Source organism: Oncorhynchus mykiss, chromosome 15 (genome assembly GCF_057628025.1).
Source record: "Oncorhynchus mykiss isolate SJ-2025 chromosome 15, ASM5762802v1, whole genome shotgun sequence".
In the NCBI taxonomy this organism is placed as follows: domain Eukaryota; kingdom Metazoa; phylum Chordata; class Actinopteri; order Salmoniformes; family Salmonidae; genus Oncorhynchus; species Oncorhynchus mykiss.
In genome coordinates this window covers 58,640,578-58,656,466 of record NC_143036.1, presented here as the reverse complement: position 1 = coordinate 58,656,466, position 15,889 = coordinate 58,640,578, and the positions used below count along the sequence as shown (strand labels likewise).

The 15,889-nt window shown below is 45.2% G+C and overlaps 1 protein-coding gene across 1 annotated transcript in view; it reads left to right on the top strand.

Annotated features, from left to right (window-relative positions):
* The window catches only part of LOC110490344 (calcium/calmodulin-dependent protein kinase type 1D), a 65,916-nt gene extending 50,418 nt beyond the window's left edge, over window positions 1-15,498 (top strand). The window contains exons 4-11 of the mRNA XM_036944671.2: window positions 290-428; window positions 930-1,056; window positions 4,230-4,305; window positions 6,106-6,218; window positions 11,321-11,399; window positions 11,493-11,580; window positions 11,814-12,084; window positions 12,196-15,498. Coding sequence (XP_036800566.1) covers window positions 290-428; window positions 930-1,056; window positions 4,230-4,305; window positions 6,106-6,218; window positions 11,321-11,399; window positions 11,493-11,580; window positions 11,814-12,084; window positions 12,196-12,320 — 1,018 coding nt within the window. The 3' untranslated portion in view covers window positions 12,321-15,498. The remainder of the gene's footprint in view (window positions 1-289; window positions 429-929; window positions 1,057-4,229; window positions 4,306-6,105; window positions 6,219-11,320; window positions 11,400-11,492; window positions 11,581-11,813; window positions 12,085-12,195) is intronic.
* Window positions 15,499-15,889: the final 391 nt, after the last annotated feature.

Sequence of the window (15,889 nt, the reverse complement as noted above, 5' to 3'; positions counted from 1 at the left end):
CCTATACAGTTAGTTTTAGACTGTATGGTGCACTTTGATTGGTTGTGATAGTATAGAGCATGAAGGGATGCGTTTAGTGGCACAGAGGGTTGGAATGGGTCAAAGCACTCCCCACTGTGGGGTACACACACACACACACACGGTTGAATGGAGGCAGATTCGTGTAGCTCATAAATTAAGTCTCAGTGGATCTGTCTCATAACAGGTTCCCTCCAGATGTGTGTCTGCGTGTGTGCACATCTGTTTCACTTACCTCGTTTACTGACCGCCTCTCTGTCTGTGTCTACAGAGTGTCGGGAGGTGAGTTGTTTGACCGTATCGTGGAGAAGGGGTTCTACACAGAGAAAGATGCCAGTACGCTCATTAGACAAGTGCTAGACGCTGTCGACTACCTCCACAAGTTGGGCATCGTCCACAGAGACCTGAAGGTGATGGTGACACACAAGCTTGCACTCCCCTCCCTCCCATCACACACACACACACACAATCCCACTGAAACACACACACTGAAACACAGACACAAAAACCCTGTCTACTCTCCCCTGCATCTCGACATGTGCGGATCACTTGTGTTTTATGGACCATGATTCATTGCGGTGATGTGGTGCAGCATGCATTTGTGATTTAGGCCACTCAGCGGGTCACAACACGCAGTGGCTTCTGGGAAATACACCACAGAGCGGAATCGCCTGAGAGAGAGGAGTACGGTCATACGGCTTCATAAAACAGACAGCAACATAACTGTATTGTGTGGTCGGTTATAGCCTACCTAACAAATTACTACGATTTTATATCTACAGTCTGTTCAGGGTATGTATGTAAGTAAACAGATCAATGGATGGGAGAGCTCAGTTTGAGTGATAGAGGGAGTGTTAATCACAATCTATTGCTCCATCTCTCTCTCTCATCCCTCCGTCCTCTCTTCCCAGCCAGAGAACCTGCTGTATTTTAACCCCCAGGACGAGTCTAAGATCATGATCAGTGACTTTGGTCTGTCCAAGATGGAGGGCAGTGGGGACGTCATGTCGACCGCGTGCGGCACGCCGGGATACGTGGGTAAGAGATGCCTCCCCACCCCTTAATCTTAAATATCCTGACTTAGAAGTTAATGCCACATGTTAATATACCTTGTGTCGTTGGCTACTGAAAGGTTAATTCTGGAAACAAATGAAAGCCTTTTAGGTTTTTAAGCTACCATCCTTTCCAAAAGTCGTATGCTACGTTGTGTTCACTCTTACTGAGTGTGATGCCATCACTGTGCTTCACAGTGACACACTTTATAATATAGTATAGTGTAGGAAAAATCACACTGCTTCAATTATGTGTCTGCAATGGGAGAGGGTGCATCTGTGTGCCGCTCACACACACAGACATCCTGCCTCTGGAGTAAGAAGCTCTTATCACACGCTGACAGACCCTGCCCCCAGTCGCCTGCTTTCCCCTTTTTAACAGAGCGACTGAGTCAGAGAGTCAACATGGCGGGGCGCTCTACTGCAGTGCACTACGCGCCAGACGACTGCCATCCCTGTGTCAGACATGGGGATTTATATACTGCATCCCTGACTGTGTGTGTGTGTGTGTGTGTGTGTGTGTGTGCGTGCGTGCTTTTTCATCTCAGTGGAGTGTGTGAGAGACAGATGTTTTACATTATTTCCATGACAGAACCTTTCATGTTGACGTGTAGGACGGTGCCTCTGGTAGTCAGACACTCTGAAGACTCATCATGTTGACGTGTAGGACGGTACCTCTGGTAGTCAGACACTCTGAAGACTCATCATGTTGACTTGTAGGATGGTACCTCTGGTAGTCAGACACTCTGAAGACTCATCATGTTGACTTGTAGGACGGTACCTCTGGTAGTCAGACACTCTGAAGACTCATCATGTTGACTTGTAGGACGGTACCTCTGGTAGTCAGACACTCTGAAGACTCATCATGTTGACGTGTAGGACGGTACCTCTGGTAGTCAGACACTCTGAAGACTCATCATGTTGACGTGTAGGACGGTACCTCTGGTAGTCAGACACTCTGAAGACTCATCATGTTGACGTGTAGGACGGTGCCTCTGGTAGTCAGACACTCTGAAGACTCATCATGTTGACGTGTAGGACGGTACCTCTGGTAGTCAGACACTCTGAAGACTCATCATGTTGACTTGTAGGACGGTACCTCTGGTAGTCAGACACTCTGAAGACTCATCATGTTGACGTGTAGGACGGTACCTCTGGTAGTCAGACACTCTGAAGACTCATCATGTTGACTTGTAGGACGGTACCTCTGGTAGTCAGACACTCTGAAGACTCATCATGTTGACGTGTAGGACGGTACCTCTGGTAGTCAGACACTCTGAAGACTCATCATGTTGACTTGTAGGACGGTACCTCTGGTAGTCAGACACTCTGAAGACTCATCATGTTGACGTGCAGGACGGTACCTCTGGTAGTCAGACACTCTGAAGACTCATCATGTTGGCGTGTAGGACGGTACCTCTGGTAGTCAGACACTCTGAAGACTCATCATGTTGACTTGTAGGACGGTACCTCTGGTAGTCAGACACTCTGAAGACTCATCATGTTGACGTGTAGGACGGTACCTCTGGTAGTCAGACACTCTGAAGACTCATCATGTTGACGTGTAGGACGGTACCTCTGGTAGTCAGACACTCTGAAGACTCATCATGTTGACGTGTAGGACGGTACCTCTGGTAGTCAGACACTCTGAAGACTCATCATGTTGACGTGTAGGACGGTACCTCTGGTAGTCAGACACTGAAGACTCATGTTGACGTGTAGGACGGTACCTCTGGTAGTCAGACACTCTGAAGACTCATCATGTTGACGTGTAGGACGGTACCTCTGGTAGTCAGACACTCTGAAGACTCATCATGTTGACTTGTAGGACGGTACCTCTGGTAGTCAGACACTCTGAAGACTCATCATGTTGACGTGTAGGACGGTACCTCTGGTAGTCAGACACTCTGAAGACTCATCATGTTGACTTGTAGGACGGTACCTCTGGTAGTCAGACACTCTGAAGACTCATCATGTTGACTTGTAGGACGGTGCCTCTGGTAGTCAGACACTCTGAAGACTCATCATGTTGACGTGTAGGACGGTACCTCTGGTAGTCAGACACTCTGAAGACTCATCATGTTGACGTGTAGGACGGTACCTCTGGTAGTCAGACACTCTGAAGACTCATCATGTTGACTTGTAGGACGGTGCCTCTGGTAGTCAGACACTCTGAAGACTCATCATGTTGACGTCTTATCTGCCGGGTCCTATCCACGCTCCTACATCGACACACAAGTCAGTTAGCAGACACTTGTTTAAGCTTATCCATAGGGAACTGTAGCCGGTGTACTGTAGGCCAGCTAAACAACACCTTACTAGTTAATGACATTGGAACTGTCCCATCCACATCACATTGGCTTTAAATGCTCAGACACTCCTTTGTTCTCCTTCCTCATCCCTCTATCCAACAATCTCTTCAGATGAGGCCACTGCAGTTGTTGTCCCTCCATCCCTCCCTCCCCATCTGCTGTGGGCTGCTGTAGGCCTTTTCCATTCTAAGAGGCTGTAATGTGATGGTTGCTGCATTAGAAATGCTGCTAAATATAGCAGGTCCTGGATGATGGCATTGAGAAGCCTGCATTCCTGAGGTATGAATAGCCCAGGGTTAGCGCCTGGGATGGCTGAATTAAGACCAGACTCTGTGGTTTGGACAGGCCCACCGTCAGAGTGGACACACGCATACACATACTGGGTACACGCACACACACACACGTTGGCCATATTGTTAAAGGAGATACGCACCACACACGCTCAGCCCAGCACAAGTGAAAAAAGTATTACATTTGAGCCTCTCTGTGCACACGCATCTATGCTGTGTGTGTGAGTCTATGCTTGTGACTGTGTGTGTGTTTCCTGTTCCGTAATCTGTATTTACCTTAATCTTTTATTTTGTCCTGTCTGGCGGCTGTTGTTTGGGTGATATCAGTTTTATTTGTCTGGGCCGTTATCATTGATTAGTCTGGACAGGCTTCTCTGTCTCGATAATCGCCCACGGAGGGGGAGTGTCACAGCCTCTGATAGGATGAGCTCCAGCTCTGGGCTCGACAGCAGGGTAATCCAGGACGGAGAACATGTCTCTATGTCCGTCTCTCTCCATCTCTGACTGTCTCCAGTTATGTCATCAGAGTCACATATCTCTCTCTGTCTCTCTCTCAGCTCCAGAGGTTCTTGCTCAGAAGCCCTACAGTAAGGCAGTGGACTGCTGGTCCATCGGAGTCATTGCATACATTCTGTAAGTATTTACAGTCTATTGTACAACTCCTACAGACATGCTATGTGTTCCCATAACCAGTCAATGCCATGAGGGCAGAATTCACAGCTTTATATTGAGGGCCTTGGTTTGGATCCTTGGTCACTCTGTGATTTTCATGTCTTCTAGAGTGCAGATGCATTACACAAGTTCACACAAGTTTGACTTATTGTGTGTGTGCGTGGATGTTTGTGTTTTGTAATAGCCATTAATGGAGAATGACAGAACATCATACCTCTCTCTTTCCTTTCATCAGAGCCAGATGTTAGTCTGCTACACTCTGCTCTGCTCAGTCACCATGTATGGACATAGTGCTTCTGAGGAGAAAAAACAGACTTTTCAACATGTCTCTTTTGTTTTTCATTTGTCTTTCACCCCTCTGTCTGTGTGTGGACAACCTCTGAGTCAGAGCAGATTTAGCGCTGTGTGTGTTTCAGCTCTCGCTGACTGAGTTCCAGACGTGTGTGTGTGTGTGTGTTTAGGGGTTAGAGTTCAGGGTTAGGGACAGGGTGAATAGGGGTAATAGAACAATAAAGGCTGTGAGAACGAGAGAAAGGTGTGCCTTACCTCAGTCATTAGAGCATCAGTGCAAATCTTCCTCATCCCCTGAAAACGTTCCTCATTTTTGCTCCTCTCTCCCTTTCTGTGTTGTTCTTGGCTCTCAATGGTTTGTCGCAAGATGAGCTCTGTGATGTGCAAAGCAGGCTCTGCCCTCTGGTTCTCTCTCATCCTTCCCCTCTTCCCTTGTTCCTTCTCTCGCCCCAATTGCTCAGACGTCCTCTGTTCTCCGTTTTCACCTGTTTATATACATCTCTGTCTGTTTGTTGATGTAGCTGTTATGTAACTTTCCATGCTTACACAGCTTTGGATATAAGGATCACTAGGTGTCACTAGGGTCCTTAGAGGTGGGTGTGTGTGTGGGAGTGTGTGTGCGCGCGCACGCGCTCCTGTCACCTCTACACATGTGAGCGAGGAGAAATAATGGTCTGAGAAATAGCGTTCACACAGTCAGTCAGTCCAGCTGGTGGATTAAACTGTCAATGTTTGTATATATTCAATAAGTAGTCCTCAAACATCCTTGTGAATAGCCTAGGCAATATTAAATTAGACAAAATATGTGTTTAGAGTTCATGCAAATATATTAAATCCAAGAATATCCAGTTCTGGATGGTAGACCCCCCCTGATGTTTCCTCAGTGAGTTCCCAGTGATCAGTGAGCTACTCCCGTCTTGTCATTTAGCCATTAGCACCATTAGAACAGGCCTCGGACTTCGTTAGCCGATCCTGAGCATCTCAACACAATCCGTCTCGGCATGCCTGGTTGGGTCTCTCCTCAGGTGTGAGGGGATCGCATCAGGTAATCAGGTGGAATAATCGCTCGGGCTCCTGCGGGGGAATGACGTTCAAGTCTTTTAACCAAATGTGAAAGCACAAAAACAAAAAGCTCATTGCGACCACATCAGGCAGAACAGAGTTCGATGGAGAAAGGCATTTTAATGAGGTTTGATCATAATGGCGGCTAATGTTTTCTATGGAAATCGTTTTGCCACTTGAAGAAGTTCAATTAGTCCAGAATTAGGTTAGGAGAGCAGACAGAGAAAAGGTTTAGGATACATTACATTAACCTTGTCAGTTTATTGTTATCAATTGAATAGTTGTTCCAGCATTTATCTCATTCATCCTCATGGTATTCTATTATCATCTTAAAAGTAAACTATTCCCTGAAGTAGGAAGTAAATGCATGTGTTAACTTTTATGAGCTCACTTCCTGTCTGTCTGCAGGTTGTGTGGCTATCCTCCATTCTATGATGAAAATGACTCCAAGCTCTTTGAGCAGATCCTCAAAGCAGACTACGAGTTTGACGCACCGTACTGGGACGACATATCTGATTCAGGTAAGCTGTGGGTGGTGGAGTGAGGATCCCCTTCAGACAGAGCACCTTCCTCCTCTTCCACCTCCCACCTGGCACATATGGACACCACACCACCATGGCTACTTTCTCTATGCTGTGATGTCGTCCTCTTGGAATTTGTGTATTGTCAAATCACATTTCATTGGTCACATACACGTGGGTAGCAGATGACATTGCGAGTGTAGCAAAATGCTTCTAGATCCGACAGTGCAGCAGTATCTAACAGGTAATATCTAACAAATTCCACAAGAAACCTAATACACACAATCTAGTAAGGGAATGGGATGAGTATATAAGTATAAATATATGAATATATAAGTATAATTATATGGATGAGCAGTGACAGAGCAGCTAAGATGCAGTAGATAGTAAAGAATAGATACAGTTGAAGTCGGAAGTTTACATAACTTAGGTTCGATTCATCTCAACTTGTTTATCAACCACTACACAAATGTCTTGTTAACAAACTAGTTTTGGCAAGTCGGTTAGGATATCTACTTTGTGCATGACACAAGTAATTTTTCCAACAATTGTTTACAGACAGTTTATTTCACTGTATCACAATTCCAGTGGGTCAGAAGTTTACATACACTAAATTGACTGTGCTTTTACACAGCTTGGGAAATACCAGAAAATGATGTAATGGCTTTAAAAGCTTCTGATATGCTAATTGACATAATTTGAGTCAATTGGAATTGTACCTGTGGATGTGTTTCAAGGCCTACCATCAAACTTTGCTTGATATCATGGGAAAATCATAAGAAATCAGCCAAGACCTCATGAAAAAAAATTGTAGACCTCCACAAGTCTGGTTCATCCTTGGGAGCAATTTCCAAACTCCTGAAGGTACCACGTTCATATGTACAAACAATAGTACGCAAGTATAAACACCATGGGACCACGCAGCCGTCATACGAAAAGTGCAAATAATTCCCAGAACAACAGCAAAGGACCTTGTAAAGATTCTGGAGGAAACTGGTACAAAAGTATCTATATCCACAGTAAAACAAGTCCTATATCGACATAACGTGAAAGGCCGCTCAGCAAGGAAGAAGCCACTGCTCCAAAACCGCCATAAAAGCCAGACTACGGTTTGCAACTGCACATGGGGACAAAGATCGTACTTTTTGGAGAAATGTCCTCTGGTCTGATGACACAAAAATAGAACTGTTAGGTCATAATGACCATCGTTATGTTTGGAGGAAAAAGGGGGAGGCTTGCAAGCCAAAGAACACCATCCCAACCGTTAAGCACATTGGTGGCAGCATCATGTTGTGGGGGTGCTTTGCTGCAGGAGGGACTGGTGCACTACACAAAATAGATGGCATCATGAGGTAGGAAAATGATGTGGATATATTAAAGCAACATCTCAAGACATCAGTCAGGAAGTTAAAGCTTGGTTCCAAATGGTTCTTCAAAGTTTACAATGACCCCAAGCATACTTCCAAAGTTGTGGCAAAATGCCCTAAGGACAACAAAGTCAAGGTATTTGAGTGGCCATCACAAAGCCCTGACCTCAATCCTATTGAAAATTTGTGGGCAGAACTGAAAAAGCGTGTGCAAGGAGGCCTACAAACCTGACTCAGTTACACCAGCTCTGCCAAGCTTGTGGAAGGCTACCTGAAACATTTGACCCAAGTTAAACAATTTAAAGCAATGCTACCAAATACTAATTGAGTGTATGTAAACTTCTGACCCACTGGGAATGTGATGAAAGACATAAAAGCTGAAATAAATCTTTCTCTCTACTATTATTCTGACATTTCCTATTCTTAAAACAAAGTGGTGATCCTAACTGACCTAAGATAGGAAATTTTTACTAGGATTAAATGTCAGGAATTGTGAAAAACTGAGTTTAGATGTATTTGGCTAAGGTGTATGTAAACTTCTGACTTCAACTGTAGATAGTGGCTCGAATAGTTATTGTCCTTGATTATCTTTTTTGCCTTCCTGTGACATTGGGTGTTGTAGGTGTCCTGGAGGGCAGGTAGTTTGCACCTGGTGATGCAGACCGCACCACCCTCTGGGACAGGCCTGTGGTTGTAGGCGGTGCAGTTGCCGAACCAGGCGGGGATAGAGCCCGACAGGATGCTCTCAATTGTGCACCTGTAAAAGTTAGAGGGTTTTCAGTCAAATTTGTTCTGCCTCCTGAGGTTGAAGAGGCGCTGTTGTGCCTTCTTCACTTTACTGTCTGTGTGCATGGACCATTTCAGTTTGTCGGTGATATGTACACCGAGGAACTTAAAACTTTCCAACTTCTCCACTGCTGTCTTGTCAATGTGGAATGCTCCCGTTGCTGTTTCCTGAAGTCTACGATCATCTCTTTTGTTTTCCTGATATTGAGTGAGCGGTTATTTTCCTAACACCACACTCCAAGGCCCCTCACCTCCTCCCTGTAGGCAGTCTCGTTGTTGTTGTTGTTAGTCTCAACACTGGGGTCCCACAAGGGTGCGTTCTCAGCCCTCTCCTGTACTCCCTGTTCACCCACGACTGGCCATGCACACCTCCAACACAATCATCAAGTTTGCAGATGACACTACATTGGTAGGCACTACAGTGGTAGGCTCATCAAGTTTGCAGATGACACTACAGTGGTAGGCTTACCACTGTAGCGTCATCTGCAAACTTGATGATTGTGTTGGAGGCGTGCATGGCCACAGTCGTGGGTGAACAGGAAGTACAGGAGAGGGCTGAGAACGCACCCTTGTAGGACCCCAGTGTTGAGAAACAGCGGAGTGGTGATGTTGTTTCTTACCCTCACCACCTGGGGGGCGTCCCGTCAGGAAGTCCAGGACCCAGTTGCACAGGGCGGGGTCAAGACCCAGGGACTCTAACTTGATGAGTTTGGAGGGTACTATGGTGTTGAATGCTGAGCTATAGTCAATAAACAGCATTCTTACATAGGTATTCCTCTTGTCCAGATGGGATAGGGCAGTGTGATGGCGATTGCATCGTCTGTGGACCTATTGGGGCGGTAAGCAAATTGGAGTGGGTCTAGGGTGTCAGGTAGGGTGGAGGTGATATGATCCTTGACTTGTCTCTCAAAGCACTTCATGATGACCGGGGCGATAGTCATTTAGTTCAGTTACCTTAGCTTTCTTGGGAAAAGGAACAATGGTGGCCATATTGAAGCATGTGGGGACAGCAGACTGGTATAGGGATGGATTGGATATGTCCGTAAACACACCAGTCAGCTGGACTGCGCATGCTCTGAGACGCGGCTTGGGATGCCATCTTTGCCGGGAGCCTTGCGAGGGTTAACACGTTTAAGTGTTTTACTCACGTCGGCCACGGAGAAGGAGAGCCCACAGTCTTTGGTAGCGGGCTGTGTCGGTGGCTCTGTATTGTCCTGGAATCGTGCAAAGAAGTTGTTTAATTTGACTGGAAGCAAGACGTCGATGTCCGTGACAGGGCTGGTTTTCTTGTCGTCATCCGTGATTGTCTGTAGACCCTGCCACATACGTCCGTGTTTGAGCCGTTGAATTGCGACTCCACTTTGTCTCTAATGACGCTTTGCTTGTTTGATTGCCTTGCGGAGGGAATAACTCCACTGTTTGTATTCGGTCATGTTTCCAGTCGCCTTGCCATGATTAAATGTGGTGGTACGTTCTTTCAGTTTTACGTGAATGCTGCCATCAATACACTGTTTCTGGTTATGGAAGGTTTTAACTTCTTGACGCTACCCATCCCGGGATAATTGTCATCAACAACCGCTGAATTGCATAGCGCCACATTCAAATAATATTACTAAAAATATTTATATTCATGAAATCACAAGTGCAATATAGCAAAACACAGCTTAGCCTTTTGTTAATCCACCTGTCGTGTCAGATTTTGAAATTATGCTTTACAGCGAAAGCAATACAAGCGTTTGTGTAAGTTTATCGATCGCTCGACAAAACATTATGTACACCTAGCATCAAATAGCTTGGTCACGAAAATCAGAAAAGCAATCAAATTAATCGTTTACCTTTGATCTTTGGATGTTTTCACTCACGAGACTCCCAGTTATACAATAAATGTTCCTTTTGTTCCATAAAGATTATTTTTATATCCAAAATACCTCCATTTGTTTGGCGCGTTATGTTCAGAAATCCACAGGAAAGAGCGGTCACGACAACGCAGACAAATTCCAAATAGTATCCGTAATGTCCACAGAAACATGTCAAACGTTTTTTATAATCAATCCTCAGGTTGTTTTTAAAATATATAATCGATAATATATCAACCGCAACTGTCTTTCTCAGTAGGAGAGGGAAAGGCAATGGCTGCCCAAACTCTGTTGCGCCAAGTAAAACGCTGCTGGCACCCATAGCAAAGGCAGGCTATGGAACATGGATTTTTCAAAATAGAAGCCACTTCCTGGTTTGATTTTCCTCAGGGTTTCGCCTGCAATATCAGTTCTGTTATACTCACAGACAATATTTTGACAGTTTTGGAAACTTTAGTGTTTTCTATCCTAATCTGTCAATTATATGCATATTCTAGCATCTGGTCCTGAGAAATACGCTGTTTACATTGGGAACGTTATTTTTCCAAACATAAAAATAGTGCCCCCTAGCTTCAAGAGGTTAATAGTCACAGTGGGCACAACATCTCCTATACACTTCCTTATATACTCGCTCACCGAGTCAGACTATACGTCAATGTTATTGTCTGCGGCTACCCGGAATATATCCCAGTTCAAGTGAACGAAGCAAACTTCAAGCGTGGAATCCGATTTAGTCAGACCAGCGTTGGATAGACCTAAGCACGGGTGCTTCCCCTTTAGTTTCTTCCTATAGGAGGGGAGCAACAAGATGGAGTCATGGTCAGATTTGCCAAAAGGTGGGTGGGGAGGGGTGTTTTAAGAGTTCTTCACAGACATGATCTGTGAACTTTATATTCTCCAGTTTGGCACCAGTCAAACCATTCCCCCTGCCTGCCAGTAAACCGTAAAACAACAATAGTTATTACAGGAAAGAGAGCTGAGGCTTCGTCCAGGTATTCAGTACACTGGCCAGGGAGTGTGGGAAACATTACACTGACTGTTTACTGTTTGTGTATGATGTGATGAGTGTGAGCAACTGTTCTGTTTTTCACAGCCAAAGACTTTATCGGCAGTCTGATGGAGAAAGACCCGGCGAAGCGTTTCACCTGTGACCAGGCCCTCAGACACCCATGGTGAGAGAACACACTGATCGTAAATGCGCGCACACACACACACACATTAACATCCCATAATACCCACATGAGTGCGTGTGTGTGTGTGTTCAGGATCGCTGGGGACACAGCCCTCTGCAAGAACATCCACGAGTCTGTGAGCAGACAGATCAGAAAAAACTTTGCTAAGAGCAAATGGAGGGTACGTTTGCATGTATGGTAATAAATGTCTGAGTGTCATTCAAGTGTCCGAGTGTGTCTGAGTGATTGCTTATTTCATGTAGATTTTATAAATCATATACTGTTCGCTCTCTCTCTCTTCCTTACTCTCTCTCTCTCTTCCTTGCTCTCTCTCTCTTCCTTGCTCTCTCTCTTTCTCTCTCTCCCCTTTTCTCTCTCTCTTTCTCCCGTTCTCTCTCTCTTCTCCTTCTCCAGCAAGCCTTCAATGCCACTGCAGTGGTGCGACACATGAGGAGACTGCAGTTGAGCAGCAGTATGGGCCACAGCATGGACAGCTCTCACCCTCACCCTCCTAACAGCCGGGCCGCACAGATGCAGAACCAAAGGAACCAGGCCAACCAGACTCCCAACCAGACCCCTAGCCAGAGCTCTACTCAACCCTCTCCAAGTCCAAGCCAGACTCGGAGCCAGAACCCTAATGCAGCCATTATGAAGAGCTTTTCTGTGGACTCACCTCAAAAGGACTGTAAGTGGACATGTATGCATCCACACAAACACACAAACCATGAACTAGTAAACACCAACTACCAGTTTGTTAGTTCTGACTGTGTGTTCATAGCTTCTGTTCTCCCTCCAGGTGCCCCAGCCACTCCCACCCCCTGCAGCCTGGCATCTGCAGCCTCCTCCTCCCCCTCCGGGGGGACGGAGCTCACCCGGCCCCACCCCTCTACTGTTGCCACGGTACTAACAGAGACTAAGTGACGCCAGGTCCCGCGGGGGACCAGCTGGGAGGCTACGGCGCTGTGAGAGAGAGAGCGGAGCGAAAACCGCACCCTCCCTTTCCTTACCTTGCCCCTACTACCCCCTCCCAGCCTGCCCCCTGCCCTGCCCCTCCCCCATGCTGCATCTGGGAGGACTGGGAGAGCAGAGGACTCTAAACCCATTACACCAATAACAACATGCCATACTCACCTTGGACACGCCCATTGTGTCGACTCTGTGGAACCACACCCACTCCGAGAGTATTACTGATTGGTTTACCTTTGAGTGTTTGTTTCTGTCAGAGACCATGATGAGTGAAGTGGGTGTGTTTTCAAAAGCTTCTGTCGAATTGGGTGTTGTCTATGTCAGTCAAACTCAATTTCCCTCTAGTTTTTCCTACATCTTCTATAAGGTTCTACTTGTGAGTTTTTAAAATTCTGTTTATTTTCTATATTTCATCCGCTGGGCTAACAGTTACCAACTGGATTATTTTTCATTTCTATTTTCTTGCGCTTTTTTTCCATGTTCATGTTGATTTCTCTTAGTTTGCATCCATGTTTAAGACGTGCTTTAAAAGTACCATAAGACTGTTGAGTGATGTTTCATGAGTAAGCGCTTTATCTATTTGCACATGAGGTTTGGACGCGGTTTCAGACGTAGATAATGTGTGTACAGCCACCAAGTTAGACTCTTCATCTACGTGAATTTATCAGACAGAGAATAGAGAATGTAAACTGTAAAATGCCCAAAATGGGGTAAGAGCATTGTACAACATCTTTGTTAAGGGAAACATGCACAATGTTTAATTATTGTCTTACTTTAGAAGACTTTCATAACGACCATCCTATAGGGGACGCATATACAGTATATTATGAAACGCACTGCAGGTTTAGGATAGAGTTGAAGAGTGCTGTTAGTTTTAACCATCACCAGTTAGTTATATGTGGGGTTTCCCACCCTAAAGATCAGGGGCTACAGGTAGGAAACCAGGCACTTCCAAATGGGCCCCAGAAAAAGTCCATGTAGAAGAGCAGCCATTTCTGTAGTGTCGTGTAAGCATGGGAACCCCTGACCTACAGTATCAGTTTCCCACGATCCAAGATGGTGGAGCTGTTGTCTCTACCCCCATCCCTTTTGCAAAGCCATGACCTCACCACAAGAGCCATCATCATGATGACATCATCAATCGGCACCCAGTACACAAGTTCTCAGGGATTTGGACTGGGCGCCGTGGTGACCCTTGTTGCTATAGAAACCGCTGGAGAGCACAGATTTGTCTACAGAGTGTCCAGTGGTCTGCCTCTGTTAAATGCAAGTCCAACGATCCCTTTGTCATTGTAATGTCTAGCCAAAGCAGTCTTGAAACAGAGAACATGAGGACAAACTGATTTTACCTGATTAAAAACTGATGGTTAGCTATGAGCTAGACCTATAACCCTGGCCGATCCCCACTGAGAAATGGATTGTTTTGAAACTTAAGGGCTGAACTCTGATTATCTGGAGAAAGATGACCGAAGACGAGATGTTTTCGATTTCTCTCCCCCTTGCCTTCTTCTTTCTTCTCTGTCCCACCCTCCCTCCCTCTCTTTTTCTTTCTAGTTTCTTTAAGACCAGTTCACTGTATACTGTAGAAGTTTCACCCAACACTGGGACTGTTACGCTCAAGACACCAGGGTCCCCTAACCAGACAAGGGCCAGACACAGCATGCATATAGCCTACATTTAGGGGTCATGATGCAGTATTATTACCTGGCTTCGTGGTGCTGGGTCAACCATCATTAAGAGTGATGTCATGGACTGGATTCTTTTAGGGGGTGGGTAGACTTTACTTTAGGGGTCTGTTTTTGTTTATTTATTTATTTTTTATTGAGGCAAGCATTTTGTTTTCTGATATGAATTAATATATTTGTTGGAAACGTCTTGTAAATAAATTGTGAATATGAATGATAATTTTTAAGATAACCTTAGCGAATGTTGTGCAGTGCCGGCGTGTGTGTGGGGGGGTTGATTGTATTTTCTTTGGAATGATTAATGTGTTTTAAATGAGCTACAGCACCCCTCCATCCCACACAATACTGGGCTTTGATACCACAATATTCAGAGCATACTGTACCAAACACTCAGTAACTGCCATCTACAGAGTTACCATGGAGATAACGCCATCAGCATTCTAAACAATATCTGATCAAAAAAAAAAAAATTGTAAAAGTAAACTCAGGCTTTAGTTTGCAATGTGTGTAAACGTTGAAGCTTTGACTGATACGACATCCACTGTTATGGAGCTGAGCTGTTTTTTTTTTTACACGTATCTGCCTAAGTCATCGGTCGTCCACTTTGCCCCCTTGCTCACTGACACTACGGCAACAGGCATCACAACACACCTAAACACATGCCCATGATCAACTGTCATGAGAAAAAAAAATCCCACAATGCATCACAAGGTTTTTCTGAAGATGAAATGCAAAGCATGTTGAAAAGTGCTTAAAGAAATCCACCTCCACAACTGTTTGCATTAACTTGATATGCCATTGAATGATGTTTGTATCTATATCTAAAGAAGAAGATCAATGTGTCCATAGAGAGCAGAGTATTGTTGGGGACCACTGCATCTCCCTGTGGGTTCCTGTGAGGTCCAGAGCCCGGGGAATGGGCCTTATTTACTCTGCATGTGACCAAAACAAACGTCCATCTTGTGTGGCGGTCTCTCACTAACGACTCCTGGTAGATGTTCCCTTTAACCACAGATCTAGGATCAGAAAACTCTCCCTTAATCTAAACCTTAACCGTTTGATATAAACATAAACATAGATCATAAAAATATCCTCCCTAAATCTGAACCTTAATCAATAGATACTTACAACCGTAGATCTAGGATCAGAATACCCTCCTTTGATCTGAACCTAAGCCATTAGGGGGATGAGAAAATATCTGACCTTGTATCAGTGGTAAGGGGCAACTTTCGTCCTACTTCGTTAAGCAGACACCTCCTTCCATTTTGTGTGGCAGAGTGAGTTGCCCTGCCACTCTTACTGTGCTGTGATGACCTTCTGTTATGGGGCTTGTATATCCGATGCCTTCGACAATCATGTGCACATATCAGTTACCATGACGATGACAGAAGCCAGAATGACTGAGTTGTTTTTTTCTCTCCTGAAATAAATCCTGAACGATCATAAAGCAACCGTCTCCGTGTGTCTGTGTGTGCAGGGACTGCTACACTTTAAGCCATTCAGAGTTTGTTTTTGCACTTAGATTGATTTCCACTTCTAATTGGCTTGTCTGCTGACCCCTGACCAGTTTCCGTTCAACCAGAGAAAGATTAGAAAGGAGTCGCGTCCCTCCATAACCCTTCCATACACACACCCTGACTTCAAAAAGACGACGCATACCCCGGATGCTCAACAGACATCAGACACATTTGACAGACGTTTAGCAGATGTAGGGCCAGATGTTACTCTCACACACTCACTTCAGGTCCAGCCATGACACTGTGTCTGAGTGCATGTGAAGACCCTGATCTACATGCTCACAAAATCAAATCAAATGTATTTATATAGCCCTTCGTACAT